The sequence below is a fragment of the Onychomys torridus genome, chromosome 7 (assembly GCF_903995425.1).
Source record: "Onychomys torridus chromosome 7, mOncTor1.1, whole genome shotgun sequence".
In the NCBI taxonomy this organism is placed as follows: Eukaryota; Metazoa; Chordata; class Mammalia; order Rodentia; family Cricetidae; genus Onychomys; species Onychomys torridus.
The window spans coordinates 49,541,702-49,568,051 of NC_050449.1; the positions used below are offsets into that span (position 1 = coordinate 49,541,702).

At 44.1% G+C, this 26,350-nt stretch overlaps 1 protein-coding gene across 1 annotated transcript; it reads right to left on the reverse strand.

The window, feature by feature from the left end:
* Positions 1-277: 277 nt before the first annotated feature.
* Positions 278-24,146, reverse strand: Tspan3 (tetraspanin 3). Its single transcript, XM_036193922.1, has 7 exons — positions 23,867-24,146; positions 9,637-9,828; positions 9,325-9,399; positions 8,755-8,856; positions 7,889-8,041; positions 7,566-7,649; positions 278-1,118 (listed from the first exon to the last, which is right to left on the reverse strand). The coding sequence occupies exons 1-7, from the start codon at positions 23,927-23,929 to the stop codon at positions 1,026-1,028; spliced, it is 762 nt and encodes a 253-aa protein (XP_036049815.1). The 5' UTR covers positions 23,930-24,146; the 3' UTR covers positions 278-1,025.
* Positions 24,147-26,350: the final 2,204 nt, after the last annotated feature.

Consider the following 26,350-nt stretch of genomic DNA (forward strand, 5'->3'; position numbering starts at 1 on the left):
CTGCTTCTGTATGTCTCCTGCACTAGGGTTCCAAACTCCTTGGGACAAGGACAACACCATCACTGTGCCTATCACCTAGGTAGGCCTTGCACACAACAGATGTTCTAAGATACTCCAGAAAGCACCTGTGGTTGGCTGAACACCATGGCCTTTAGAGTCTGGCAGCATATAATGAAAACTATGCAAATCATGATGAACTGCAGGCAACAGCAGCATCTGAAACATTAAACTGCTGCTCTGGAACTGAAATATCCCCAAATAATTAAAAACTACACAGTGAGGGCTGATACAGAGTTTATTGAATTAAATTTCTCTATTTACAATTGAGATCACATCTACATACTATTTTGCTAGTCTACATGGGTACATTATCTCTAATGAGTTTAAGACTGATGATGAATGGGTTCAATCACACACACTCACACTAATTGCTTTAAAACAGTAGTGCATACGTTATAGCCCTCCTATAAAGCCAGCTTTGATTAAAAACCACTAGTTTCAAAGATCAGTCTCTGATTTTGAAGATGAACAAAGGCATACACCGTATGATTCTAAAATCTATGTTAGCCATTTCGTACAACTGCTATGTTACTGTACTACAGTATATATTCTTTAAAAGGACACTGATGAGGGGCACCAGATAGCTGGCTTCCTCCCTCTCACCCCCACACCTTTGGCCAAGAGTTCTCATCGTGAAGACGAAAAGGGCCCAGTGATACAACACTGTCCCACTCACCACTCCCGGAGGCGACAGAAGCAGGCCCACCCCTCCTTTAGTCCCACCACACCACAGAACTTGTAAATGGTTGGAGATTAAGGGCAGGGAGAGTCAGCAAGAACAAGGGTAAGAGAGCCACAGATGGGTAGGTAAGCGGGTGGATACAGAAATGCCAAGCTACTGTCCAACACCAGTGTGCGTGTGCTTTGACTAGATGAACTCAGGAGCCAACTGCCACAGGCCTGCTCGATTCACCTTCCAAATCAGAACAAGGATACTAAAAATCAGCTCAGACTGGCGCCGTCTGCTATGCGTAGGTTCCACCCGTGATGAGCAGCTCATAGGCAGGGTCTCTACTCCGTCTGCACAACACGATACACGCACATAGCATGCCCAGCAGCTGCAGGAAGAAAACGGTATGAAATGCCTAACAACTACTTGGCAAATGTCTGTTTCTTTATTGGCAATAAACTTATTTCAAGTTTTAATGACCCCAAATTGTCAAAAAACAATGAAAGAGGAAATTTCTCATGAACACATAATATTTAACGTATGTGGCTAAGTGCTAAGTGTCAACTTCCCTGCTTCCTATCCAGCAACTCTGAAGCTGTACAACCCAAAGCTCTCTTTAGTGAGAGTCTCATTAAAGCCACACGGCCGTGCTCCCCAAAGCAGTTTCTCTGCTGATGGCCTGAGTCTGTGCACAGGTGCCTACCAAGCCCTTGAATACAGCCAGCGCCCCTGAGGAGCTGCATTTTAAACTTTTACTTCTGTTAAACATGTGGCCATGACTCCCCTGCTGGACATCACAAGCCTAGAGAAACCGGTTGGATGGTATCTTTTTGGCATCTGGATTTGGGGAGAGGCTTCATCAACAACCCACCCAAAACCATTATGGTAGAAAGCCAGTCCCAGTGCCCAAACTGTATTGTGAAGGCTTCTGTTTATTATTTACTACTTCTGATTCTGTGACATTATTGACATATTGCTTGTCAAAGGCCATTATGCCTTAGTAATTTTCCATTTTAGTTAAGTTCTTCTGGAGCAACATATTGAAACAGAGACATGTTACATTATTAAACTGTAATATTAAAGGAAGTGATTCCGGCTGGGCAGTGGTGTACACCTTTAAACCCAGGACTTGGGAGACAAAGACTGGTGGATCTCTGAGTTCAAAGCCGGCCAGGTCTACAGAGTGAACAAGACAGCCAGAGCTACACAGAGAAACCTTGTCTCAACACCCCCCACTCCACCCCGCCCCTGCCAAAAAAAGGTTCTAAAATTCTTGACCCAATTTCTCACAAAATACAAATAGTAACTAATGTTACTTTGCTGATTCAAGTCCTCACAGACAGCGAAGGGCCTATGTTAACTGTATTTTAAAAGGCAAGGGTCTTTATACATACGGTAATCTAAGTTTAGCAAATGTACCTGGGTCTATAAAGTCAGAAGTATGAGACACAGAGAATATGGTTGTCCCTAGTCTGAACTCTCCATGTTTAGAGCCACATGATGATTCTGCCTTCCATCAGCTGCCATTTACCCGTTCAGGCTGGGAGGCTGCTGTTCAGATCATCAGCACCCTTACATTTATATTTATCAAGTAGCTACTGGTCTACAGAACCGTACACACTCTGGTAGCAGAAACTGTTGAACGTTTGCTAAATATCTCTAATTCTAGGTGCGTTTAGTATCAATTCTTAGAGAAATATATTTCTGTTCATTACACATCAAAGCATTCTTAGAATAGCTATAAAACCAAACACACATTTTCAGGCAATGTTAAACTAAGCAATGAAGTATTCATCTCAGGAATCTCTGACTTGCTAGGAGGGAAAAAAACCTCCCTTCCCATCCCCACCTATCTCACATTTGTCCCAGCTCTGCTTTGTTAGCCAGCCTGCTCTGAGGACTCCATTTCTGCCTCTCTAAGCCAGAGTTCCAGGCTGCCAGGTCTCCTGCATTTATATGGGATCCGAGCTTTTGTCTTGCTTTGCATGGAATGCTTTAACTGCCGAATCATCACTCTTGGCCTCTTGAGCCTTTTTTAGAGGCAACTCACTTCTCTGTTTCTATGAACTCTTCTGCTGCACAAGCACTCAATATTTGGGGGAATTTAGAAGCTTACAGGGTGTAGCTTTGGCCCTTGCCTTTTGTTTTGAGGTAATTGTAGATCCCACCTTTAAGAAATAATTTAGTGAAATACTTTGACTGCTTTTCCCACCTTCAATGTTAACAGCTTTAATATTATATCTTTTAATGAAAGTGTCCCCTTGTACTACTCAAGTCATGGGAAGCAATCTTTACCTAGGCCAAATATAACATCAAATATAAAATGTTTTTTTAAAAAATGCTTACTATCCTAAGACAACTGGTAAGTTAAAAAACTAACTGCCCAGCCAGGTGGTGGTGGCTCACGTCTTTAATCCCAGCACTCAGGAGGCAGAGGCAGGTGGATCTCTGTGGGTTCAAGGCCGGGCTGGTCTACAGAGTGAGTTCAAGGACAGCCAGGACTACACAGGGAAACAAAATCCAAAAAATAAAAAACTACCAAATAAGATGTTCTATGTAGGTGGAGGTGAGAGAGAGAGAGAGAAGTAGGTATTCTCTCACAAAATTAAAAATCGTTTGTACTGGAAGCATCCTTTTCTAAGAAATGATAGCTAAGTACCTATCAATACTCATCATGTATCTTTAACTCTTCAGTTTCACAGCATACACTTTTTGCTATAGGCAGACCGTGACACACAAAACAGAACCACTACTTGCATTTTAATAGGACGTACAGAAGTGCCTATTAACATCAATTAAAGTATTCCCCTAAAATGGGGCAGTGCACAGCCATGGAACAAGGGAGATCTACATCCAAAAGAGACCCATCTGTGTGTGATTCTCTTTGTACTTCATTCTGAACTGATGAATATTAGAAATAGAGGCCTGTTTATTAGTAGATATGTAGTGGGCAGGACAGTTGTACTGAAATCACTTGGGTTTTGATTGTTTTAATATATTGGTGCTGGAGAGCTGGCTCAACGATTAAGAGCACTTACTGCTCTTGCAGAGGAAATGAGTTGAGTTCTAGCAGGGGACCCAGCATGCCATGTGGTAGCCCACAACCATCTGTAACCCAGTGTAAGGGAATTCAACAAGTACAGACATGAAGGCATACAAAACATTCATACACTAAAGTAAATACATCTTTTTTGTTTTGCTTGCATGTATGTGAACCACATGTATGCCTGGTGCCCACTAAGGTCAGAAGAGAGTGTCTGACCTCTGGTCTGAATTTTGGATGGTTGTGAGCCACCATATAAGTACTGGAGGGAACTGAGTTCCAACAGCAGTGAGTGTTCTTAACTGCTGAGCCCTCTCTTCAGCCCTTGATATCTTGACTGTGGTGGTAGATACAGACACCTGCTCAGGTTATACAACTTATGCAGAACTGACTAAACACACATGAGGAATCTGGATGGGATTAGAGACTATCAGTGCTAATTCCCAGGCTGTGGTATGTTTTAGCTCTGCAAGCTGAGGGAAGGGTAGGGTTCAAGTACTGGGGTCAAGACTGAGATTTACCTTTGTCAGTTAGAGGGAGTTTTTAAATTACAATTTTATTTTGTATGCACGTATGGGGTGGGGCACGTGTGGAGGTCCCAGTATAAGTTGGTTCTCTCCTATCATGTGTGTCCTAGGGCTCAAACTCAGGTCGTTAGTCTTGATGGCAAGCATCTTTCACCACTGAGTCATTTTTCCAGTCCCCACTATCCCCACTTAACCCCTTCCCCTAGCCTCTGGTAAAGTCTGTTCTTGACTGCTCCACCTTAAGAGCATGCTCACTGGAAGAAACTGGCAATCAATCTTCCCCATGTTGTCTGCTCAGCACAATCCCTCAAGATCTTAATGAATCAAAACCTTGATTTGTACTGTTATTAGAACTTTAGATACAAAATTCCTAGTTGGTCATTTGTTTATTTGCAAAGAAGTGTAACATCATGCTGATTAATAATCTGACAAGGGATATAAGAAAAATGTTAAGCTTCTCTTGCTTATATTAAAAATCCTATTATAATAATTAGCTAGGGTTTTCTTTTCAGGGTTCTTTCTCTTTGATCCTACACAAAATTGGGTAATTTAACTAGGCTGGAGCAAGGGTTAGTAAATGTTTTCTCAAAGGGACACACAGTAAATATTTAGGCTTTCTGAATCAAGAAACAAACCAGATCTCTGCTGCATCCACTCAACTGTGCCATCTTCTCTCTGTATTCTACCTACCTAGAGTGCCAATTAGTCAGGGTTCAGAAGAAGAATTACACATCTGATCTGAAAAGCCCAATTCTTTGATTGGCGACTGGACAGAGCACAAGCTGAAGTGGAGTGCAGGCTTCTGTCTTGCACTACTGTGTGGCGGCTATACTATCCTCGCTCGTCCTAGTCTGCGTGGGGAAACAGAGGGGAAAAATTGGAGTCTGAGCATTCCATGTCATGTTACAGGTATGAAAGCTATTGAGTTGGGGCTGGAGAGATGACTCAGCCATTAAGAGCACTGGCTGTTCTTCTACAGGTCTTGAGTCCAATTCCCAGCACACACATGGTGGCTCACAAACATTTGTAATGAGATTTAGTGCCCTCTTCTGGCCTGCAGGCACACATGCAGATAGAGCACTCAAACATAAAATAATCTTTAAAAAAGTTATAGAGTCACCTGTCATCACAGTTTTCCACACTCAGGACAACAATCTGCACCACAATTGAATACCAAAACCTCAGAACAGTTACAGGCACTCTTAAAGAAAATACATTAAGGGGAAAGCTATTATTTTGCTTGGGCCAAAGTTTTTTCGTTCTCCAACACCAGGTTTTAAATCTGTGAAAGCTCAGAATCCCTAACTTAGCCTTGCTAATCTTAAAAAAAAAAAAAAAAATCAATCAAAATACAAAACAAAACAAAATCACGTCTTTACAAGCTACTACTTAAGCCAGGGCACGCTGCTGAGACATCTTTCATCAGTCTTCATGGAGCAGCTGTGTACCTCCTGAGCACCATCAACACAATCCCAAAGCTTTCTCTGCACTCTAATATGTACAGCTTTGTCATCACAGTTACCAACAACGCACAGGCCAGAACTCTACTTGGGAAGACTGCCCTATTTCATTGGTTTTAGCTAAATGAATGGGTTTGCATACATAATCAAAATATGGAATACATGCCTGCTGATCACCAGATTACTGATATGCTAAGCCGCAAAGTAAATGCTCAGGATGGCAGAGACCATAGCAAATGCAGAGGTAGGCTTTTTAATGAATCGTTTCATTGCTGTTTGAATACTAGCGAAATAAAAAATCCCCCTTTGCCACTGTCAAGGCACTTTCCAGTAAATACAATAGCTTCTGCTCAAGTACGCAAAGATCAGGAAAGCCAAACAGCTTACATTTAAAGTGGTGATTATGTTGCCTTTAATAGAACAATTAAAAGGTGTCTTCAAGCCCAGCAGTGGTGGCCCTCGCCTTTAGTCCCAGCACTCGGGAGGCAGGAGGATCTCTGTGAGTTCCAGGCCAGGCTGGTCTACAGAGCGAGGGCCAGGATAGACTCCAAAGTTACAAAAAAAAAAAAAAAAACTGTCTTGAAAAACAAACTAACAAAAAAGGTGTCTTAAAAGATATTTGAAGCTAGAAACCTATTTCAAAACCTAAAAGCTTTTCTAAAATGCTCAAGGAGGCAGAGCCAGGCAAATCTCTATCTACAGAGCGAGATCCAGGACAGGCACCAAAGCTACACAGAGAAACCCTGTCTCGAAAAAACAAAAAACAAAAAAACAAACAAATGCTCAAAACTAGATCTGACAGAAAAGCTTTCCAAATAGCTGGCTACTCTCAATTGACTACAAAATGTTAACCCAACAGAACTGGTAACATACACTGTATAAACCTTAGAACCTAGGAATGTGGGCAGCTCTGCGGCATGCAAAGTGCTTATCCTTCTAACTTAATAGTTTTCCTGTGGGGCTAAGAGATGAGGGTGTATGGTTGATGGAAGGCAATTAAGTGATGAAGCAATTACCAGATAATTTCACCAGCTTGACTACAAAGACTGTTTTCACTGGCAGAGAGGGAAAAGCAGGCTCCCTTAGCTACCAACAATGGCATGGCATACCTCTGTATATGCCAAGTGACGTCAGGGGCTTCTTAGTTCCCGTAGTAAGTCTACAACAACTAAGTCCACAAACAGAAAAGGCCAGAGCCTCAGTTCTTCCTGGGAGATCCTTTCTATAGAGCAACAAAACTGTGCCTTTTAGAAGGGACTAGTATTAAAAGTCTTGATATATAGATATGTATATGTGTGTGTGTTCCAGACACACACACAGACAGGCACTCACCTGGCATACATGGGATGCCAGGTTTGATTTCCAGTATAGCAAAGTAAATAAATTTAAAAAGTAAAAACAAACAAAAACCACAAAACTCAAGAACAGAAAAATAAGGAGTAGAAAGCGAAACAGTGTAGAAAAGAATGAAGTGGAAGCTTTCCTTTTCCAAACTGAAACATAGCAGTATTTTAACACCATCGGTGGAGGTCTATCAAAAGATCCTCCAGGAACACCCCGTGACAGGTTTGTTTTCTGAATGGTGTCCTCACTAAACATAATCCCTCCTCAGAAAGATCACTGATGTCTTTAAACCATTCTGGGTCTAGGTCCAGAGACCAGATTTTGGAAACTGGTGGCTGGAATTGGAATCACTTCTAAGTGATCCACGAAGATTCTCTCTGCTCAGTAGCTGACACCATTAGGGCTGCTGCCATAGGAGGACAAACCACCTCTGCCAACGCTCCTTGGCCAGCCCTGCTCACCTGGATGGCTGCAAAGGCCAACGCTGCCCAGATAACATGCATCAGGATCTCTTGTAGCTTCTTCACAACCAGAGCCTCACACCCCTGTAACACACAGCCTCGTTAGACCTGCTTCTAAAGAGAAAGCTGCAGATACAAATTACTACTCACTGGCAGCAATGGAAATGAAAAGGAATAATGATCAGTGTAACCATAATGAACATTTCCAACAAAATACAGTGCATTAAGATATTTATAGTGAAACAAAATGCTATTACAGTCAAGTGAATAGACTGAAAAGAAGCCCCAGGGCAGTGACTGGAGTGGAAACAGTTCAAACTCACCTCGGCGTAGAGGTCGGAGGGGTTGGCCAGGCTGCCATTGCAGCTTTTGGCAGTCTCTCTGCAGCAGCTAAGAGGAACACTCTGGTTTTTGGTTTCTTTGAACCAATCTGTATTTTCCCAGTCTGAATAGTTATGAATTCCACAACAGTGCAACTAGATAGGAGAGAGATTCCTTAGGTAAGGCAGGTGTTTGTGTTGAGCTCCATGCACAGTTTAACAAGCTACTCCAGATCAGTGATCTCAGCAGAGCTTTCCACAGTGAACAACACACTACATCGTTCCAGTCCAACATGGAGCCACCAGCCACAGGGGGATGAACTGAGCACTTAAAATATGGTTAGTATGACTGAAGAACTGCATTTTCAATCTCAATTTAAATATGGCTGAGTTTTAAGTGTGTGTGTGTGTGTGTGTGTGTGTGTGTGTGTGTGTGTGTGTGTGTGGATATGGGCATACAAGTGCAGGTAACTATGGAAGCCAGGTTACAGGTGGTTGGAAGCTGTTCCCATGGGTGTAGGGAAACAAACTCATGTTCTCTGCAAAACAGGACATGCTCCTAACCACTGAGCCGTCTCTCAGTCTCCAAATACTCATACCTCACATGTTAAAATATACAGCTCTGAGTTAAATATCATTTCCAATGGTAAAATGCTTAAGATTTGAAATGTCTGTGACTTAATTTAAGAAAATGAAGCAAAAATATGTACATATAATAGCTGAAACAAGACTGGCAAAAAGCAATCAACTTGGAGGCAGGGCTGCAGGAACACACTCTCTTACAGCTGTGGAGGGTCAGCCCACACACACAGAAAGAGAAGAGCTAGTTCCTGTGGATTCAGGCGTGAACAACTTTCCAGGAAGCTCACCTGTCTCTGTACATAGTCAATAGCACGGCTGGCCGCATCGGAGTTGGTCCCATTGTAGGTCTTATACACTTTCTGAATGCTTCGATCAACCTCATTCTCCACCTGAATCAAAAGGGAAGACTCCATCCCTCAAAAATACTGCTCAAAGTAACATCAGTCAAGGTTACAGCTAAAATTCCTAAGTAGCATGTTTTCAAGTTGCCAGAGTACTCTGTACATTGACAGAAAGAAAAAGAGACTTCCTGCTCCAGTTAGATTCAAGCTAGCAGCAGACAGTTCCAATCTATTAAGTTACACAGGTTAATAGCCTTCAAAGACTATGCAAAAGAGGTCGGCAAAACAAGCCACTCAAAAGGAGCAAAGCAACTGTGTATTAGGGAAATGCCCCACATGTGGATATCAAATGTCTATAAAAATATTAGAATTTGTACTCAGCTCTATCGAGAACAGAAATGCTAATTGACCTTAGGCATCTCAACGCAGTGGCTTCGCTGAAATAAGCCAAAAGAAAATGCTGACTGGTTCTACTTCACCTGAAAAGCACTGTGTGAGTCACAGTGGACAACATACCTTTGCTCTGTACACGTATCCCAAAACCACCACAACAACTTCTGTGACAAAAACCAAGAGCAGGATGAAGACAAACTGCAAGGAAACATCGTCAGAAATTAAGTAGAGATTAAAAAAATAGTTCTAAATGTTTTCTTGATTAAAAAAAGTATATGGGACAACCTCTAGAAGTTTAAGGCACGTGTTAATTCTGATGCAGTTTTAAGGCCAAGGCATCTACATCTACAGAACTTCACCCTCATTCAAGAAAAAGGACCACATGAAACAGTCCCCATCGTCTGACATGTGCTGAATGAGGAAGTGTTAACTCACCGTGGCGAGTCCACAGCGACTCTCCCGGATAGTGGCACAGCAGCCGATTAGGCCAATGATGAAAAGCAGGGCTCCTACGGCTATGATCACCACAGCAGGGAAGAGCGTGTACACATCCTCAAAGAAGTGGTCATAGTCGTCGTAGGTGATGAAGACATAGGCTCCCACATAGCAGAGAATACCAGCTGCCCCCTGTGAAAGCAGGTGGAAAACCAGTCTGAGTGCCACGGCCACAGTGGCCCCACTCTTGCCTGGTCATTAGGTTGTGGCTTGTGTATCTCAGCTGACCTTGATCCTCTATGTATCAAGGACAACCTTGAATTTCTGCTCTTCCTGCCTCCACCATCAAACATGGCACCATCACCTCAGTGTAGGTGGTGCTGCAGACCTAAGCCAGGGCTTTGCTCATGTTAAACCTCTACCAGCTGAGGCGTCTTCAACCCAAGAGGCTATAAGTAAATGAGATTTCCCATTACTCTTAAATCAGTAAAGCTAAAACATCCCTGATTCATTATTTAAAATGCTTTTGTGTTAGTTTTTGAGACAGGGTTCTCTGTGTTGCTCTAGCTCTCCTGGAATTCACTCTAGAGACCAAGCTCAGACCCACTTGTTGGGATTAAAGGCATGAGCTACCACCTCTGGTAAAACTCTTTACTAGATAAACTGCAAAGTTTCTAAACCTTGCCTATTTTTCAGTAGAAAGAAACATACCTTGAATAAATAACAATGACAAGAACACACGTTAGCTGTACTCTACAAGTAGAGAGATGATGTAAGGGACAGAGTTAGGGCTTGAGTCTAGGCAAAGTAACTCAAAAAAAAAAAATCTGTTTAGCCTTCTTAGAAAAATATTAGCACACATGAAACCCAGCATATGCTGTCCTAGGGATGGAGACGGTGAAGCGAAGAGCCCAGGCTCAGGCACACTACAAACCTGTCTCCATTTGCCTATTCTTTAGAAACATGCTCCTCAAACTCCTGTGTGAGCAAAAGCACCCAAGGAACTCATTAAACTGCAGGTTCTGACTCAGTAGTCTCAAGTGGGTTTGAACTGCTACATTCTAACAGGTTCCCACCAACGCTGTGGCTGTGGTTTGGGGCTGCACTTGGAGTCCCAGGTGCTGGAACACTTAGGGGAAGGTGAGGACCGGAAGCCTATTCCCGCCCTGGGCTCCTTCTCCAACAGCAGGCACTTCTGTACACTCTCCATCCCCTGTGGTTTTATTACACGCCCAGCTCTGTGCGTACTGCTACCTGCACAGGGACCACCAGGCACACACTGCCGAGGATGCTACTGTCTGTTCTAGGGAGCACATGTTGCACAGCTATCACACACGTGTGATTACCATGCCTTTGAAAGATTAAACATAAATCTTCAAACTAGCAAACCACTTCCAAGTTAACATGAGAGATTACCACTCAATCCTCTGAAGTCTGTTAGGTTTAGTCTGGATGCCACAGGTCTATCTTCTTATAATACATCATTACAATCATGGTCAGATCTGGAAAAAGAAGGCTCCAGTAACCTGATTTATGCTCATGTGTGAGTGTGCTTATGCACATGCACACACGTATGTGCATGCACACACATATGTGCATACAGGACGGGACTTTTTTTAATGGGAAGAAATTGCCTAGCCCACCACCCTACTGCGTACTCAGCAAACTATTTGTCACATGAATGAACAGACTAATTAAGACTAGTAAGTGACTCTGGAGTTGTTCTAGATCACCTCTCCTCCACCGCTAGTTCTCCTCTCTTCATGTTCTCACTGTCACCACGGGGTCTTCAGCTCCAGGCGCCGCCACACTTCCTCATCCCTGCCTCAAGTCCGGCTGACTTCCACGCCACCCCTTTACTGTGCCTCGACGTCACCTCACTGCAGCATGTGTCTTAACCTGGCTACCCGGAATCTTGATCCCTGACTCTCCCTGTCCCTTAATATGTTCTTCATGAGAGTTACTGTTAAAAATATGAATGGGGCAAGGCCTAATTTACACTCATTTTAATGACTTAAGCTGTTTTGCCTCTGGCTTTAACTTTCTGAACACTCCATCATCCTTCATAGACTACGAAAATATAAAACCGATACACACACCCCACTTGACATCTCTGCAGCTGTCTTACTAACTCAGATGCAGCTTAAGGATCGCCATTTCCTCATGGAAGCCATTCTTAACTAGCCCCTCATCCAGTCACAAACAGGCATTTTTAGTAATGGCTCAATTTAACCAAATTCCTTACTACACCTCCTGGGCACAGACTGTGCCTTTCAGCCCCACACCACCACATGTATTAATTCAAAGAGTGCCCAGCACAAGCAAGCATTAGCCACGTTTACAGAGTGAACCTCACCACACCCCCACCTCTATGGCAAGGGCAGTGGCTTCAGCTGGCTTGTATGTGTTTGCTCATCAGTCCAGACAGTGCTCAGTTTTCACTTCACTACTCAAGCACCATTTGGTGACTAATCCACTTCCTGGATTCTGATGGCCGCCACCACCTCGAGAACAGGTGTAAGTCACAGTCAGTAATCTACCATTAAAACAATGCTAGACTGAGAGCTACCAGGCCTGTTGAAATTCACTTGCATATCTGGTTTGGGGGTACATCACTGTGGGATGAGAAAAAAGATGAGGCTTAACAGTTTGGAAGTATGTGGACTCTGTAACAAGTCTCATTAAAACACTTTCAACTACACGTATGTGTTATATAGTCACAAACATACATATAAAATAACACAGTTTACTAAAGCAAATAATTCAGTGTTCAAACACAAATTAATCAAATTGTGCCCATAGCTTTCACTGAACAAACTTTATAGAATTATTTCTTAAAAGGCTTATGGGGGAGAGGGTGCAGGTGTGGTGGCCATGCTTTTAAGCCCAGCACCCAGGAGGCAGAGCCAGGCAAATTTCTATGAGTTCAAGGACTGCCTGATTTACACAGTAGTTTAAAGCAAGTCAGGACTACAATGAGTTCCTGCCTCAAAAAGAAGGGGTAGGGAGTTGAACAGTGGAAATTGTGGCAAACATCTCAAAAAAAAAAAAAAAAAACAAAAAAACACAAGTTTGAATTAAAATGGATTTGGGCGGTGGCTGGAGAGAAGGCTGCACACACTACTTTCCTGAGCAGGACCTGAGTGCAGTTCCCGTCACCCCTATCCAAAGGTTCCAACATCATCCTCTGGATTCTGCAGGCCCGTGCACTGCTGCACATATACTCGTCCTGCTCTGCTCCCCCAATTAAAAGAAAATTGTTTTAAAATGAATTCAGCCCTAGAGAGATGCTCTAATGGTTAAGAGCATGTACTGCACTTCCAGAGGATGACGTAAGTTTGGTTTCCAGGATCCATATTGGGCAACTCAAAACTTCCCATAATGCCTGTTCCTGTCCTGAGTCATCCAGTACCCTCTTCCAGTCCCTACAGACGACCATATCCACATGCCTGTGCACACATGACACAATTAAAAATAAATCCCTGGGCTGGAGAGATGGCTCAGCAGTTAAGAGCACTGGCTGCTCTTTCAGAGGACCCAGGTTCAATTCCCAGTCCCCACATGGCAGTTCACAACTGTCTGTAACTCCAGTTCCAGGGGACCCGACACCCTGACACACACACAGGCCGGAGAAACACCAATGCACATAAAGTAAAAATAAACCTTAATGAATAAAATTTAAAAATTAAATCTTTACTTTAACTTTCTGTTTAAGTATAGTGCACTAAACAATTGTGCCATCAGACCCAGCTAGTAAATTAAGGTTTTTTTTAGCCTAGATAACTCTGAATCAAACTGTAACAAGAGGATAATACGTACTCAAAATATACAGCACAGGGCACCGAGGAACCACTTGCATTTTAGAAATCAAGTGAGTCTTTAGCCTAAAGCGACCTCTATAAGATACACTTATCATGGCTGAGAATGGCCAAGTGCAATGTCTCTTGGGCTGTCCCTCTCTGACCAGAGTGAGGCAGGCATTCATCTGGAACTAGCACAAGAATGTAGGAAAACAAACCCGACTAGATGCAGCACACCCAATGGAAGGCAAGGCAGTCAATCCCATGGTAACCGCTTAGCGTCTGAAAGGTGACAGACATTCAGTCCATCTGCGAACCATCCAACAGGCAATGCTCACGGGAGAGGGGACTCTAACAGTCTCCATTCTTCACCATCAGCAGGAAGCAATACAATAGACACACCAAGTAGACACTGTATGCACTGCTGGGGACAGTGTAAACAGAGTGCTCCTCTCTTCTAAACAATGTCTGGAAATACAGAGCAGGTTCATTTCAAACAGAGAGACCTAATCAATTCTAAGAATCTGCCTTAATGACACCCAACCATCAGAATAAAAAACAAAAATAAAAGATAGCCACACAAGATAAATAGTAATTTGCATGGTCAGTTGCAGGGAGGAGCGTAAGTAGTTCTTACTAGTGATGGGAACTTTGCAGTCACTCTGATTTTTAATGCAGACGGGATATTATTAGAAAAGCTACATACACTTAAAAGGTGAGCTTTGTTAAATCCTGTTTGTGAGGCAGTGATGGGATTGGACCAGGACTTTGCCAACAAAGCAGCTGCAGAGGAGGGAGGGAGGGAGGGAGGGAAGGAGGGAGGGAGGAGTGTGTAGCAGCAGGGAGGAGGGTGCAGAGGCAGGGAAGAGGGTGCAGAGGCAGGGAGGAGGGTACAGAGGCAGGGAAGAGCATGCAGAGGCAGGGAGGAGGGAGGAGGGAGGAGGGTACAGAGGCAGGGGGAGGGTGCAGAGGCAGGGAGGAGGGAGGAAGGTGCAGAGGCAGGGAGCAGGGAGGAGGGAGGAGGGTACAGAGGCAGGGAGGAGGGTACAGAGGCAGGGAGGAGGGTGCAGAGGCAGAGGCAGGGAGGAGGGTGCAGAGGCAGAGGCAGGGAGGAGGGTGCAGAGGCAGGGAGCAGGGAGGAGGGTGCAGAGCAGGGAGGAGGGAGGAGGGTACAGAGGCAGGGAGGCAGGTGCAGAGGCAGGGAGGAGGGTACAGAGGCAGGGAGGCAGGTGCAGAGGCAGGGAGGCAGGTGCAGAGGCAGGGAGGCAGGTGCAGAGGCAGGGAGGAGGCGGGTGCAGCAGCAAGCAGGGCAGGGCACTGTGGAGCCTGGAAGCTGCTGATGGGTCACCACTGAGAGAATCTGGGCCTATAAGGAAGATTTATGCCAGGACAGTGAGCTAAAAATAACTATCCTTTTTACAAAGAAAAGGGAAATTTAGGGGAAAGGCTGAGGTTTTTTTGGGGGAAAAAAATCATTCTTTTACTTTGTCTATGTTTTAAATTAAGTCACCGAAGTTTAAAACTTTAGGTGTTTTTCTGTTAACTGAAATGTTCCTCTATAAACTGAGCTATTACAAGTTTCAAAAGTGTGACACTAATTCTGTCCTTTTAATCTTTCTTCACATCTACACAAGTGTGAATGTGTTCAAGCAAGAAATTTCATTCCTAACATTTGCTGTCTTGATGTCCACAAACCAGGGTTAGTGCTTTTTCTTGTTGTGTTGTTGGTGGTGGTGGGGTTAACGCAACTCTCTGGGGGGGGGGGAGGGGAAGATGAGCCAATGAAATCCTAAAACCCACAAAACTATTTCCTCTGTCATCAAGCACTCTGAGACCTATCTCTGCAAAGTGGCAACTTCAAACTAAACATACCTGTTTCAAACTGGGCGATCGAATGTTGTCCGTTTATCAGTGTGGAAACCCAGAGCCCTGACAATGGAAGCATCCCACAGAACATGTGTATGAAAAGGAGGCAAACAGAACTCACTCTGGCGCAGTGATCATGTTTACCGTGGCAAAGTGGTTCAAGGAGGAAACTGCTCCTTCAGATATGCATGCAAGCAGTCATCAGGCCCTGGGCCTTGAGGTCAATGGAGTCCAGACAGACCCTGCTCTACACTGGTCCACTTTTGCGATTGTAGACATGATCACTGCTCCTTCAGAGTGAATTTTGCCTCCAAGAATCAACTGATAAAGAATAGGGGCTGGGGGAGAAGAAATAGTGGGGAAACTGGTTAAAAAGTGCTATGTATTCTAAACATTCTAAACAGCAAAATCCAAAGCAGGGGAGATTCAAAAACCACACACACACACACACACACACACACACACACACACACACACATTTATTTTAACATTTAATTCTGAGTTTCTTGTGCAGCCATATTAGATTTGTATATACCTCATTATTTTCCTTCAAGGAATTATTGGTATTCTGTACAATCCGTTTCTGAAAGAAACCTTCCCAAAACTTTACCTTCCTGCCATCAAGACTACCTTAGAAATCATAAAATCTTTCTTTCACTCAGGCTTACTCTGATAAAACAGTTCATGTCACTAAGCAAAATTACTCCTCTACGAAGTCTTAGCTTACATACTTCATTAACTCTCTACACCTTTCCAAAAACAACAATAAAAAGACTATCCCAAAGACCCTCAACTCTCTTTCAGAAATCAAGGCTACTTCTACCCAAGACCTTTTGAAGCTACTAAGATAATATCATTTTCTACTTGACAAATTGGCCAATAATAAAGTAAAGCAGGATTCAATTTATACCAGAGGGAGTACAGACTAGTACAAAAGTATGCTTTTGGAAAACAATCCGCAACACATATCAACTTCAGCATTTACACCTAGTAACACCACTTCTAGTGATGTGTAAGTACACAAGATGGAAACAATGACTTGTACATTTGTCAAAACACCACAAAATGGCAACAGCAAAAGCAAAAACTCAAAGCCTAAGAGGCATGCTTGCATCATAGCCTTGAGACGCTGAAAATACAACTTAGTGTGTTTATAGTACATTAAGGGGGAAACTACATATTTTAGTACAGAAACATTTTTAAGAAAAAGTTGATAGTTTGAGTGATGAAATTATGGGGGTTTAGTTGTTTCTGATATGTTTAAGTTTTTATATATTTATTTTCACACACCTGCAGAAATACATTTAAAGTTATGTCTGAAATTAAGACTGTACTGTTTTGTTTTTCAGATTAATTCCTAGATCTGTCTGCCTTTAAATACATAAACTAGCTCTCTTCAATCCCACACTCTAGGTGCCTGTCAACTGCTCCCATTAATCACTATTTTAGGTCTGACTTTGACTCAGCCTTTAGATATTTTCTGATGGATACTTCTGTCGGTACACATTCTTTATCATATTACCAAAAAGAAAACTTTGTCAAGCCTACTTGGATTGTAGTGTCAAGCTACTTCTGCAATCAATATCACTGACATCATTACCACTATTCATAAATATTTTAATCCTTTTGAACTGTTATTTTGTAACATTAAAAAGGGCATGCTCAATTATACGGTATTTTTATTTTTCAATTGGTCTTTTATACTTACTGTTGATCCCAATAATCCAGTGTACGCCTACCTACCAGTTGAAAGGCCCCAAGTTCAGACAGTAATGAAACTGGAGACAGACTAGTAGCCACAGACAAACAGGCCATTTTCAGACTTGGTTCCAGGTGCCAGCAGCAAATCATGGAGGTTGAACTTGTGTTTTGAGACCCTTGGCTGCCCCATCCCACTCCAATCGTAAAAAGTCAGTTGTTACGTTGGGAGTCTGGAGTGCTTAAGCTTTATCATGTTAGAGTCTAGCTATGTGTTTAAATCAGTAGCAGCAACAATGTAAAATACATAATGTCAACTATAGTCTTTTTAGATTAAAAATGAATAAACATAAAACCTTCTCATCTACTGACTGTTAAGCTATTTAAAAGAGTGTGAGGGAGGACAGGAGCAGGAAGAAAAGATTTTTTTCCAAGCTAAATATTAGCTTTTATTATGAGAAACTGACAATTTATAGTACGAAATCTGTTAACTATATGTTTAATAACAATTAAGACTACATCTCTGAAGAAAAGACCCATCCACAGACATAAATGGGTGTATACCAGAGAGAATGAAACGTGGTTAAAGTGTCCTCCCTTCTCCCATTAGCTGAGCCATTAAGCAGCAGAAAAGTACCTGTGTTTCTGAGGTAGGCAGACTGACTACACAATTCTTACGCTGTACCTGTTAGGTGCCAAGTAAAATTTTATGGAATTTTCTGGGGAAAAACAAAACAAAATTCTCTAACTAGAATCAGATTTTATGACATAAAATTCATTAAAACACTTCAAAGAACAATAAATGTTCTAGAAGATAAACATTCTTTTTTGTTTGTTTGATTTTCAGGACAAGGTTTCTCTGTGTACCCCTGGCTGTCCTGGATCTCCCTCTAGGAACTCGGAGATCCGCCTGCCTCTGCCTCCCAAGAGTTGGGATTACAGGCATGCACAGGCACCACCACCCAGTTCTAAAAGATAGATGTTCTAAAGGAGACTGAAGACTTCATCTGCAGACTATGATCAAAGAGCTCCTCTAACGGCCCTACAGGCTACCTGAACCAGCAGCTCTCAACCTGTGGGTCGGGACTCCTTGAGATTTACAATGCCTAACAGCAACAAAATTACAGTTATAAAAGGAGCAATAAAATAACAAAACAACCCGAGGGGCTGTGTTGAAGGCCACAGCATGACTAAGAATGTAACAGTCAGAAACCTTTTCATAAAACCAAGAGGAGCTAGGAGGTGGTGGCACACGCCTTTAAGACCAAGACTAGGGAGGCAGAGGCAGGTGGATCTCTCGGGTCAAGGCCAGCCTGGTCTACAGAGTGAGTTCCATGACAGCCAGGACTGCTTCACAGAGAAACCTTGGCTTTAAAAAAAACAAAACAAAACAAACAAAAAAAAACAGAAAAATAAATAAATATATTTCCAGTATGCACCATGATTTGCTTCCCAACAAAGCTGAACTTCTCTCCTTAACAAACTGCAAAACTATTTTAATAAACCACCTGTGGGCTGAAGAGGTATTACAACACCACCATCTTCAGAGCAATCCCACAGCCAGGAGCAGCACCGGAAACAAAAGCAGACCAACATATCCGATGTATTCACCTATGCAGATACAGGACATGGCAGAAAACAGTGGGTACAGACTTACGGAGACTTGTGACAAGACTGGAGAACACTTCAATTTCTTTCTCCTTACGTTTTTTATTTTAGAGTTGTCTATTTTTATTTTACGTGTGGGTGTTTTAGCTGCATGTGTATCTGTGCACCGTGTGTGTGCCTGATGCTCACAGAGGTTAGAAGAGGTCATTAGGGTTCCTGGAACTACAGCTATAGATGACAGGTGCTAGGAACTGAACCCAGGTCCTCTGTGAGAGCAACAACTGCTCTTACCTGCTGAGCCACCTCTCCGCCCTTTTCACTCTATGTCCTTAGCCAAGAGCACGAAGCATACATAACCTGTATGTCCTTATTTTACCAAATAATGTGAACATGCCAAGTACACCCTGGTTTTATGACTTAGCTACTCCTTCGTCCTGAATTCCCTCACCTCTTACAATCACCCCCAAACTGGCTTCTTATATTCCACACTGAACTGTACTTCCTTAGACAAGCCTCTGCCAACCTCAGGTGGCCACCAGATCACATCCACATCACCCTGGCTTAACTTTCTGGTATTTTCCCCATTTGTCTTGTTCTACTTGAAAGTTCTGTAACAACTTTTCTGCAATAACAGGTGTGCAGATGTTTGTATTTGCTTAACAAAGCAATTTTCCTTAGTTATATATATTCACACAGAGAAGTACTTTAGAAGTATTTTAGAAACAGGACACATTTTATACAGTTTAACACTTTACACAGAGGCTATTCCATATGAATAAATTATAATAGCACAAGTGCTGGACATTCTGGATGGAAGTTTCCCCACTCCACAAGTTGTCTTAGTGTTACTTCTCATCACAGATGAAATACAACAGACACACAAGATTAGAAAGTCTACAAGCATGAACAAAGCTTTCTCTTACAGCCCTTGCAATGCCTAACATAAATATGTGAAAAGTAAATACCAGTCAGATGGTCTTTATGACAGGGTAGATAAAATTACATGTGTAACACAGGACTGGATTAAGAACCTAATAAACCTACCAGAATAAAGGTGTGGTATTAGAAAGTACTGATTAAGGGCTGTGGTGATGGTGCAGGGTGTACAAGGCCCCGAGCATGATCTCCAGAATCCACTCGGAAGCGGAGAAGCCCTGAAAGGCTGGATTCCTGGAGCTTGAGGGCTGGCCAGTGCAGTACATGCAACAGCAAACAACCAAAATACTGTCTCCAACAAAGTGGAAGGAGACCGACATTTGAGGTTATCCTCTGACCTCCACATGGGTGCATGGGATATAATGATTTGTGCTCACACGTGAACTCATACAAAACCAAAAGACTGCTGCTAAACTAAAATTCTTCATTTAAACATGTTTCAGATAAAGTCTCCTGGGTCAAATCAAATGACTTAGTAAATTAAGAATCCAGCCCGACCTTGTTTTATAACAGTCTTCAAAATACAGCCTTTTGCCTGAAGCCCACTTAATCTTTTTTGTTTGTTTTTTTGTTTTTGTTTTTCGAGACAGGGTTTCTCCATGTAGCTTTGGCCTTTCCTGGAACTCACTTTGTAAACCAGGCTAACCTCGAACTCACAGAGCTCCACCTGCCTCTGCCTCTGAGTGCTGGGATTACAGGCGTGCGTCACCACCCCCTTGCTCCCACTTAATCTTTAATAAATGCCTCATGAATCAAGCACTAATACAGTTATATTTAAAGCTACATTACTGTACAAAAACAGAAGATTTGGAACTGGAGAGATGGCTCAGCAGTTAAGAACACTGGCTGCTCTCCCAAGACCCGAGTTCAATTCCCAGCACCCATTCTGCAGCTCACAGCTGTCCTTAACTCGGTATCAGACACCCTCTTCTGGCCTCCACAGGCATCAGGAATAAAAGTGTACATACATACATGCAGGCAAAACAGCCATACATACCTAAGAGACAAACTGTACATCCTTTTCACTTGTCAAAAACTATCATTTAAGCTATAAACCCCTAATATCCTAGGAATTTGCAGAAGAACAGACTTTTAGAAATAGCTGTTTCAGGCCAGTGCCACCAAGTCTGACAACCTTTGTCCCACCCTCAGGACCTATATGGTAGGAGGAACAACTCCTGCAAGTTGTCCTCTGACCTACATACATGTATGTTGTAGCATGTACATACCACACTGGAGATCACGCACACGCACACGCACACAGACACACATGCACACACACACAGACACACAGACACAGACACACAGACACACATAAGAAGAAAGCAGCTGTCTATCTTTTAAGAAATACATTGTCCCAAACTACACTAACTCTACATTAATAGTTTGGGCAGTTAGATTATTTAAGGCCTGACTATTTCCATATCTCAGCCCACTGGACAGATTGCCAAAGGAACCAGTGTATCAAGCAAGATATATGGTTGTGCCAAAGCAATTAAACTTTTAACACCTACCAAGGACAGCCAGTACCAACAGTGAGAGGCAGTGCAAGCAAGCTGCCGAAGGAAATCTAAACTTGATAAACACGGGCTTTATCTGTGAAGAGGACTCTAACTCTTCTAGTTACACATTTCTAGGCACCTCAAGTGTGGGTTTTCTAGGTACAGCTTAAGTGTGGGTACAGTTTCTAACAATGTGAAAATCAGTACATTTTAGAGAAAAGGGCCTATAATACAGCTATGACTGTTGTCCCTGAGCCCCACGCCCTTTCCAAATCTGTTCAAGTCACAACTTCCTCTACCACCACAGGCTCTAGCAATGGGACAACCACCTGGCTTGAACACAGGCCCTGCCACATCTTGGGTGTGCCACCTTAACTCTCTAAGCTTTAACGCCCTCATCTGTAATCCGCACAGCAACACTCCCAGCCAAATCACACTCTTGTAAGTTCTTACCACGATGACTGGCGAGCAGAACGTGCTCAACAAATAGCTGCCTACAAGTTAATACTGTCAGGAGATGTGCCTAAATACCGCTGCCTCCACCACACTACATATTCTCCCCTATTTTCTGCTTAACTTCCTTCTCAAAGCTCACAAAAGTTTTACTATTACCAACTCAGATAAAGGTATACTAAATAAACAATATGACGTCAACCTCAACAAAACTAAGAAGTTTACAACATTTACAGGAGTGAATATACTTACACAATTTCCAAGGATTCATAAGCAATCACTCAGAATTAAGAATTAACTGGTATTATATATTATTATACAATAAATTTGTTGATTATTTAAAGAAAATGGTTTCTGTATTTCCAGTGTTTTCTCACATTAACACATCTAGGCTCTGTGTGTGAATGGCCTAGAATTCATCTAATAAATATTCTTCAAAACCAAATAGTTACTTCTATAAACCAACAGGGAATTATTATGACAAATATCCCCAATAACTGAGGTGGATATAAATATCCATCTCAAGCCAGATATAAATATCCATCTTAAGCCAGGTGTGGAGGCCCATGCTAATTCCAGGACTCTGGAGGCAGAGACAGGCGGACCTCTGTGAGTTGAAGGCTAGCCTAGTCTACATAATGAGTTCCAAACAGCTAGAACTACATAGTGAGACCCTGTCCCAAAAAAGTTAAAAAGGGGGGGGGGGGGGGGGGTTGGGGATTTATTAGCTCAGTGGTAGAGCACTTGCCTAGCAAGCACAAGGCCCTAGGTTCGGTCCCCAGCTCAAAAAAAAAAAAAAGTGTAAAAAAAAAAAAAAAAAAAGAAAGAAAGAAGAAAACAAAACAAAGTTTCTGCCTCTTAAGTATCACATTAGCTACAAAGTGTTTTTCATGTGGGGATCTCTGAAAATACATTTTTCCTTTCAAACAGGCATGTAATTTAAAGTATGAGGAGCATCTGTTCTAAATTGGAAAAGAAATCTCAGGAATCCCAATGCCACACAGGTGATTTCAAGTAGCTCAGTCTGAGTCCGATCATGAGTCTCCTGCACAAATAACCACAGACCAAAGTGCCTCATTATCTAGAACGTCCTTTTTAGCTACCAGCAGTCAATATATGGAAGGTTTTATTCTCTGTTAGGGGCAATAGGAATAGGAAGGCTGTTTCCGGAATCAGTGCGCATATTTTCCGATAGGAGCTGAATGGGAATGGAGGGTGGGGGAGATGATACACTAAAGTATGGTCAGTGGATTGTTCAAAGAATGTTCTGGGTACTGTGGACAGAGAAAACTGCTCAGGACAGGTGTTTATAACAAAGATGGGGAAAAGGAAGAGTAACTTGAGACCAGTCTGAGGACACGAGGGTCAGTTGGGTCCCTAATCACCAGTAGTGTGCCCATAACTAATAATTTATCAGAAAACATCCAACGCTAGCCTGTGGGTTATACTGCGCTACACTACCAAACTTTCACTTACAATATCAGGGCAAACAGCTTGAGCCCTGTTCTACTGTTGAGCTGTTTTGTGTTGATTTTTAAATGAAACAAAAGAGATGTGATGGAAGACATGTTTAAAAAGATTCTTACTGGCGCAAGGTCCAGAAGAGGGCTCAAGAGGTGGAGAGAGCCAAAAGAACAACAGGTTACTACAAAGTCGCTGGGGAGATAAGAGCCTGCCCACAAGATAGGACGGTTATAAACACTTTCTCTGGGTCGGATATCCCCCACCCCACCCCGCCCCCACCCCCCAAAAAACCCTCCTATAAAAGTGAGTTCGTTGCTTTAAAAATCTCGGGGCAGCTGAAACACTTAAAATTAAGGCTTTATAACTTCAGGCTACCCATCCCCACCACAGCGATTTCCTTGACCAAAGAAATGCTCTGCTGTCTCAGGCTGAATGCTTTCAGCTTTCTGGGCTGGTTACCAGCCAGCCAAGCAACTCGACACAAAGAGCTCTAAGCCGAAATTCCTGGCCCGGGACTCCACCGGCGTCCCCGCGTAGCTGCTACACGTCTTGGGGACTGTCACCGGCTCTGGGAGGGCTCAGACAAAGACAGTGGAACCCGACTCACTGGGGAGTGTCCCATGTCAGGCCTGGCATCCGGACAGACTCGGCCCCGAGAGCCGAGCGTCCCGCAGGCTGCTCCGGCCGCGGCGCCCCGCGGAACCCTGGCACCGCGCCAGCAGGCCCGAGTCCCCGAAACCTCCGGTCTGCACCGCCTTGACCTCTGTCGGGACCGAGAAGAAGCCCTGCAAAGGGCTCCGGGGCCGCAGGGCCCGGACGACCCCTCCGGCTGGCTCCCGCGCCCGCCCGGTCCACCCGCGCCGCGCAGAGGCCTCCCCTGGCTGGGGCCGCCCGCCAGCTCACCCAGAAGATGAGGTTGAGGAAGACCAGCACGGTCTTGGAGGAGGTGATGCCGCACTGGCCCATGGTGCGGGCGGCCGGCGGAGGCCCGGCTGGGCGAGCGGAGCGGCGCTCAGAGCGAGCAGGCAATGGCGGCGGCGGCGGCGGCTCGGCTGAGAACTGCTGGGCCCGAGCCGCGTTCCCGCAGACCCCCGCGCCGCCGCGCACCGCCCCAGCAAGCACCTCGCGGCTGCGTGCAGCCCGCCGCAAGCCCCCTAGGCCGTTCCCAGGCAACTAAGCCCAGCGTCTGCAGCCGCTTCAGCCAATCATGGCCTCGGAAGCCCAAGTGGCCTCGCCTCTTAAAGGAGCCGAGGCCTCGGCGCCCTTTCCTCTGGCCTCTGACCGCCCTTGGGTGCAGATTCCTCTGTTTGGGAAATTCTGGTGGGCCAAACACAACACCCATCTTATTGAGTTACTTTTAACTAGAACTAGATGACTCATAGACCACAGGACTCTGTCCTGTTAACTACTCTTTCCTAGAAAGGCCCGTATCACGTGGGGATTTTCGTGACCGCGTGATACCTAAGCAGCTCTCCATCTAAGTTGGGGAGAAATGCGAAGGGCATCAATACATGTCTATGGAGACTTTAGCATGCCAGAAGCTCTGCTAGCTCTGAGAAGTCACCAGAAAGCAGAAAACGCTGGCTCACTGGCGAGGCAGAAATGTTTGGGCAGTCAGCCACCGGTTCAGCTCTACTCCGGGCAGTGCATTTTGGACTGAGATTTGCAATTACAGATACATCTTCATACATGGCGACATTTCGCTATCTTCTCTCAATCTTGGATGAATCGTAATAATGAACACCTTTTAGAAAAAAGTTAGGGTGTGTGTGTGTGTGTGTGTGTGTGTGTGTGTGTGTGTGTATACTCGCGCGCGCCCGTATTCACGTTCGCACCCACAAGCATCCCACAGCACGGAGGTGAAGGTCAGAAGACAACTTGTGGGAATCAGTTCTCTCCTTCCACCTTGTGGGTCCCTGGTCATCAGATTTGGTGGCAATGCCTCCGCCTCCGCTGAGCCATCTCTGAAGGCCGCAATTAACACTGAGTGTGTGAGATTCTTTGAACTATTAGTTCATTGATAGCACCAGCCCTCCCCCAGCTTTAGATGCCGAGTGCCCGTGACTGTCAGACACCTGCCCCAGCTTTAGTACCGTGACTGTCAGACTCGTTTTACCGGTAGGGAAGTAAAGACTTAGAAAGGATGCCAAAAATGGCCCGCAGCCACACATCGAAGGGTGATCTGATGCAGAAGCCAGCTCAGCTACACTATTCCTTCTGCCACAGTACTCTTCCTTGTTGCTGCTCTTAAAACTATACCTGTCCTTAATCATCTCGTTTCCCTATAGTCTCCCTGGTTCATCATCTTCCCCAGGCATTCACTAGAATGCCCAAACACTTCGGCGTCCTACTTACATGCACCTTTCTCCAAGCACCACCCCACTCTGCACCTATTCTAGGTGATGGCATTCTGCAATAAGCAGGAAGACAGATTTTTGTTCCTGTGGCTTTGAACCCAGGTCCTCTGGAAGAACAGCCAGTGTTGTTAACCACTGAACCATCTCTCCAGCCCACTCCTACTGTTCATGCGGTACTACTGTTCTCTATGTCTATGAGCATAAGATGTGATGGTTGGGGGCTGGAGAGATGGCTCAGAGGTTAAGAGCACCGACTGCTCTTCCAGAGGTCCTGAGTTCAATTCCCAACAACCACATGGTGGCTCACAACCATCTGTAATGAGATCTGGGGCCCTCTTCTGGCCTGCAGCCATGCATACTGTATACATAATTAAAAAAAAAAAAAAAAGATGTGATGGTTGGATCAGACACAGAGAACAGTACAGGGTGGGCTGGAAAGATGGCCCAGTGGTTAAGAGCACTGGCTGTTCTTCCAGAGAACTTGGGTTTAAACCCCAGCACTCACATGGCAGCTCACAACTGTCTGTAACTGAGACCCTCGTACAGACATACATGCAGGCAAAACACCAATGCAATAAATCAATCATTTAAAAAAATAGTACAGAGTGACAAGTGTCGCTAAATTCCTGCTCTGGGAGAGACATAAACATCTACCCCTCCTCCTGAGGCCCCAGTGACAAACCTGGGCACACCCATGAGTTTACAGGGCTTACAGAGCAATGGCGGCCACACTGGAAGGTCTGCACCAGTGTGGATGATGGCTGAGGAGGTGATACCGCCCCTCCCCTAGTCCTTCCCTAAGGCCACCTGCAACTGAGGCAGAATCGCACACACCTGGTTGGGAGGAGTGACTGGATGCTTCAGTGAGGGTCCCATAGCCCTCCCCACTCCTCATTCTTTGAAGGAATGTCAACTGTCAACAACCCCAACTGTGATGATCTTTCGTAATTGGACATGGCTGACCTGATGAAGATGGAGGGGTTGGGCTCAGAGGATAGTCCGGTACAGCCCAAGGGTACACTTCGAGGAG